Genomic DNA, 6,000 nt, shown 5'->3' with positions numbered 1-6,000 from the left:
TGTTATTTCCTCTCACTCAGGGCTGTTACAGCCCAGCTCTCTGAGTGGCCAGTAAGCCCAGCTCCCTGAGTGGCCAGCAAGCCCAGCTCCCTGAGTGGCCAGTGAGCCCAGCTCCCTGAGTGAACAGCAAGCCCAGCTCCCTGAGTGGCCAGTAAGCCCAGCTCCCTGAGTGGCCAGTAAGCCCAGCTCCCTGAGTGAACAGCAAGCCCAGTTCTCTGAGTGGCCAGTAAGCCCAGCTCTCTGAGTGGCCAGCAAGCCCAGCTCCCTGAGTGGCCAGCAAGCCCACCTCCCTGAGTGGCCAGTAAGCCCAGCTCCCTGAGTGGCCAGCAAGCCCAGCTCCGTGAGTGGCCAGCAAGCCCAGCTCCCTGAGTGGCCAGCAAGCCCAGCTCCCTGAGTGGCCAGCAAGCCCAGTTCTCTGAGTGGCCAGTAAGCCCAGCTCCCTGAGTGGCCAGCAAACCCAGCTCCCTGAGTGATCAGTAAGCCCAGCTCCCTGAGTGGCCAGTAAGCCCAGCTCCCTGAGTGGCCAGCTATCCCAGCTCTCTGAGTGGCCAGCAAGCCCAGCTCCCTGAGTGGCCAGCAAGCCCAGCTCCCTGAGTGATCAGCAAGCCCAGCTCCCTGAGTGATCAGCAAGCCCAGCTCCCTGAGTGATCAGCAAGCCCAGCTCCCTGAGTGATCAGCAAGCCCAGCTCCCTGAGTGGCCAGCAAGCCCAGCTCCCTGAGTGATCAGCAAGCCCAGCTCCCTGAGTGATCAGCAAGCCCAGCTCCCTGAGTGGCCAGTAAGCCCAGCTCCCTGAGTGGCCAGTAAGCCCAGCTCCCTGAGTGGTCAGTAAGCCCAGCTCCCTGAGTGGTCAGCAAGCCCAGCTCCCTGAGTGGCCAGCAAGCCCAGCTCCCTGAGTGGCCAGTAAGCCCAGCTCCCTGAGTGGCCAGCATGCCCAGCTCTCTGAGTGGCCAGCAAGCCCAGCTCTCTGAGTGGCCAGTAAGCCCAGCTCCCTGAGTGGCCAGCAAGCCCAGCTCCCTGAGTGGCCAGCAAGCCCAGCTCCCTGAGTGGCCAGCAAGCCCAGCTCCCTGAGTGGCCAGCAAGCCCAGCTCCCTGAGTGGCCAGCAAGCCCAGCTCCCTGAGTGGCCAGCAAGCCCAGCTCCCTGAGTGGCCAGCAAGCCCAGCTCCCTGAGTGGCCAGCAAGCCCAGCTCCCTGAGTGGCCAACAAGCCCAGCTCTCTGAGTGACCAATATTATCAAACTTCACCTAAAAATCTGACCAGTGCAACTACTTTGGATCCTGATTAAGCTTTCCAGGGCAAAAAGTTGCACTTTTTTGCAATTAGGCTCGTTAGTGGCGTCACGAGGCAATTAGGAGAAGCAGAGAGTTTTAGAATGTTGGCGTAATCCGAGCTCAAAACTGCTCAAGCTTTCTCCCTCCTTCCATCTACCTCACGTGTAGACGAGACACTGTCAAACGCTCTACAGCTTAATAAGCTTTGCATCTACTTTACCTTCTCTAGAGTCTCTTGTGATAATATGAAGCCTGGAGCTCTTGTGATGTTCCCTCAGCTCCTTAGTACACATGAGAGAGGAGGGTCGTGGTTCCTCATCTTCAATGATATAAACAAAATATTGTTGAAAGCCACAACGGACGAAAAAGGAGAGAAAATGTTGTTGAGCACATTTTTAACAAAAGTGGTGACGACGAACTTTGGGAAAAAAGGCACTCCACTAGGTAGAAACATGATGGTGAAGTGTATGAATATTACAGTATGAATAATACCGTATGAATATGAATTATGTGAATATTATATTATGAATATGAATTGTGTGAATTGTACGAGTATGTGTCAACAAAGTACAAAGGTGATCTTAAGGATTACAATCCACCAGACATGTTCGCAACAGGAAAGCACTTGCCAGTAGAAGAAGGGAAATTTAAAGAGGCATTCTTGAAGGATAAGAGTAACATAATGTATTCCGTGATCACGTCTTAATACTGAAGCAAGAAAATGATTGCTTCTTACTCGAGCAAAAATTGTGTTTATCAGAAAAGTTGTAACTAAAAATTCTTCATGTAGCAACAGCAAAAATCTCTCTCTCTCTCTCTCTCTCTCTCTCTCTCTCTCTCTCTCTCTCTCTCTCTCTCTCTCTCTCTCTCTCTCTCTCTCTCTCTCTCTCTCTCTCTCTCTCTCCCTCTCTCTCTCTCTCTCCCTCTCTCTAGTCATCTTTATCCCCCCTATTTTTCTCTCTCTTTTCCCTTCTTTTTCGCTCTTTCTCTCTCACTCTCAGAAAATGTAATATTACGAAAAATAGAAAAGCTGCACGAAGCTGTACTAAAAAAAACAAAGGGGGGGGGGGGTCACTATCGGTGCCAATATTTCTTAGAGAGGCAATGTAGTCGACTCCATCCAGCCTATGACAGTCAAATACTACCTATCCCTAACTAACTGTCCTGCTACCTTGAACAAACCTTCACTTCAATTAAGATGACTTAAACACAGGCGCGAATGAGCTTATCAAAACCTGCTCAGATATAACCCATTATTGGACGGAGCGGTCATCTATTCTTCAAACATCCAAATTAACACTTCGTCAATTTGGCATAGTCCAAGTTGACTATGATGTCCAGCCTGCGGTACACTTCACACACGCTGACACGCACACAAACACACGCTGACACGCACACAAACACACGCTGACACGCACACAAACACACGCCAGGGTAAACAAGCATACATTATTTAACACGGGCGGTACACGAACAAGGGGACACAGGTGGAAGCTGAGTGACCAAATGAGCCACAGAGACATTAGAAAGAACTTATTCAGTGTCAGAGTAGTTAGTAAATGGAATGCATTAGGCAGTGATGTGGTGGAGGCTGACTCCATACACAGTTTCAAATGTAGATATGATGAAGCTCGAGAAGCTCAGAAATCTGTACCCCACTGACGGTTGAGAGGCGGGACCAAAGAGCCAAGAGTCAACCCCCCGCTAGCACAACTAGGTGAGCATGCTCACACGGACACAAACTCACGCTAACACGGACACAAACACACGCTGACATGAACACTCACGCTAACACGGACAAAAACACGACACAAACACGGACACAAACACACACTAACACGGACACAAACACACACTAACACGGACACAAACACACACTAACACGGACACAAACACACGCTGACATGAACACACACGCTAACACGGACACAAACACGACACAAACATGGCATTAACAGCTAAATAACCGAACACCAAACAAAAGCAGGCAAAAGGATACAGAGCAGAGAACGGCGTATCAGCTGAAGCGTCCTATCGATCCAGGCCCGGCAGGTCGGATACGAGTTATCAAATTTCTCCCCTATTTTTGCCCCCTCTCCCGAAACTAAATAGTCCCCCCCCCCCCCAACTCCACTCCCCCCTCATGAGGGGAACTGTTGTTGTTGTTGTTTAAGATTCGCTACTTGGGACAAAATGTTCCAAGTAGCACGGGCTAAGGCGAGCCCGTGGTAGGTTTTTTTGAGGGGAACGACCGTCCAGAACCACGCTCTACCCCCCACCAACCAGGGGTAGTCACGGGCCACCCTGAATAGTTTACATTAGATCTAAGTCTATTTGTTCTAATTTGGTGAGGTAAATTGTGCCAATACAGGGCGCCTGACAGCTGAGTGGACAGCGCTACGGATTCGTAGTCCCGAGGTTCCGGGTTCGATCCCCGGTGGAGGCAGATACAAATGGGCAAAATGTTTCTTTCACCCTGATGCCCTTGTTACCTAGCAGTAACTAAGTACCTGGGAGTTAGTCAGCTGCTATGGGCTGCTTCCTGGGTGTGTGTAACAAGGAGGCCTGGTCGAGGACCGGGCCGCTGGGACGCTAAGCCCCGAAATCATCTCAAGATAACATATGCATCTTAATGGGAAACCTCTCTTACAATACATCCCAAACTGTAGGCTAAATGTCATTCATTGCATGACTGAAATGTTAGTTAGATTTAAATTCTTATTCACCTGTTTAGTTCAGCCAGCTTGGCAATGATTTGTATAAGTTGTTACGAATTAGAAAATTCTGATTTTGTTTTTAATAATGTGAGTTATGATGTTATTGTGACAATCTTGTGTAATTAATGTAGTTATTTTTTTAAAGGTAAATTTCCCAATTATAAAAGTACAAAAATTTATGAATACAGTTTACGATTTGATTTAAACTGGAAGCCTCATCAGGACAACATCAGAAGCCGCTATCAAATATAATATTTAATCCATAAGAACACACACAATATACATACAGGAATAGGTAACTACCCTTCCCAACACGCATAACCAGAGGTCAGCCGACCGCTGCTGGGAAAGGGTAAGGATAAAACACCTTTCTCCCATGCAAAGGTCAGCCAACTCCTCCCCCAAAGGGTAACGACTAATTACCTCGCTCCCTCCTCCCCCCAACAACGCACACACGCAACAGACCCAGAATAACTCGACGTTCTAAAAATATTCGAAGGTGCGGGGCGTTGTCAGTTCACCAACGCTGAGGCAATACACAACAAAGCGATGCGTTGTTTACAAAAGGTAAGCGAACACCTGCTTTTGTTTCTCCAGATTTAATGGCGTCAACTTGGAGAGAGGTATCGCAAGGCGAGTGTTTGGTGGGGGCGAGTTTAGCCCACTTAAGAATCATATAGAAATCACAAGTTTCTTTCACAATGATGCAGAAAGTTCTTGTTTCCGTTTTATCAATATTGCAAGGGAGTGAGCCTGGTCCCTCCCCGCCCGTCCACAGTGAGCCTGGTCCCTCCTCACCCGTCCACAGTGAGCCTGGTCCCTGCCCGCCCGTCCACAGTGAGCCTGGTCCCTCCCCGCCCGTCCACAGTGAGCCTGGTCCCTGCCCGCCCGTCCACAGTGAGCTTGGTCCCTCCCCGCCCGTCCACAGTGAGCCTGGTCCCTCCCCGCCCGTCCACAGTGAGCCTGGTCCCTCCTCACCCGTCCACAGTGAGCCTGGTCCCTGCCCGCCCGTCCACAGTGAGCCTGGTCCCTGCCCGCCCGTCCACAGTGAGCCTGGTCCCTGCCCGCCCGTCCACAGTGAGCTTGGTCCCTCCTCACCCGTCCACAGTGAGCCTGGTCCCTGCCCGCCCGTCCACAGTGAGCCTGGTCCCTCCCCACCCGTCCACAGTGAGCCTGGTCCCTCCCCGCCCGTCCACAGTGAGCCTGGTCCCTGCCCGCCCGTCCACAGTGAGCTTGGTCCCTCCTCACCCGTCCACAGTGAGCCTGGTCCCTGCCCGCCCGTCCACAGTGAGCCTGGTCCCTGCCCGCCCGTCCACAGTGAGCTTGGTCCCTCCTCACCCGTCCACAGTGAGCCTGGTCCCTGCCCGCCCGTCCACAGTGAGCTTGGTCCCTCCTCACCCGTCCACAGTGAGCCTGGTCCCTCCCCGCCCGTCCACAGTGAGCCTGGTCCCTGCCCGCCCGTCCACAGTGAGCCTGGTCCCTCCCCGCCCGTCCACAGTGAGCCTGGTCCCTCCCTGCCCGTCCACAGTGAGCCTGGTCCCTCCCCACCTGTCCACAGTGAGCCTGGTCCCTCCCCACCCGTCCACAGTGAGCCTGGTCCCTCCCCGCCCGTCCACAGTGAGCCTGGTCCCTCCCCACCTGTCCACAGTGAGCCTGGTCCCTCCTCACCCGTCCACAGTGAGCCTGGTCCCTCCCCACCTGTCCACAGTGAGCCTGGTCCCTCCCCACCTGTCCACAGTGAGCCTGGTCCCTCCCCACCCGTCCACAGTGAGCCTGGTCCCTCCCCACCTGTCCACAGTGAGCCTGGTCCCTCCCCACCCGTCCACAGTGAGCCTGGTCCCTCCTCACCCGTCCACAAAGTCCCAGGATGCCACAAATACGTTCCCCCGTCACAAATGGGACTCAAGACGGCGGAAAATAACGGACAGATGAAATTTGGACTTCGACGCCCGTTACCTTAGACAGAATATCTCCTTTGTTAATAAATGAAATGAGAATACAAATAAAAATCAG

General features: G+C 52.5%; 2 protein-coding genes across 6 annotated transcripts in view; one reads left to right on the top strand and one right to left on the bottom strand.

Annotated features, from left to right (window-relative positions):
• The window catches only part of LOC123774677 (octopamine receptor beta-2R), a 104,181-nt gene that overhangs the window by 39,101 nt on the left and 59,080 nt on the right, over positions 1–6,000 (bottom strand). The gene's annotated exons all lie outside the window — the stretch shown is intronic.
• On the top strand, positions 4,689–5,948 carry LOC138363346 (uncharacterized). The gene has a single exon (XM_069322374.1). The coding sequence runs from the start codon at positions 4,689–4,691 to the stop codon at positions 5,946–5,948; it is 1,260 nt and encodes a 419-aa protein (XP_069178475.1).

Source organism: Procambarus clarkii, chromosome 10 (genome assembly GCF_040958095.1).
Source record: "Procambarus clarkii isolate CNS0578487 chromosome 10, FALCON_Pclarkii_2.0, whole genome shotgun sequence".
NCBI classification, from domain to species: domain Eukaryota; kingdom Metazoa; phylum Arthropoda; class Malacostraca; order Decapoda; family Cambaridae; genus Procambarus; species Procambarus clarkii.
The sequence above is the reverse complement of the archived record's forward strand: the minus strand, read 5'-3'. Positions and strand labels throughout refer to the sequence as shown.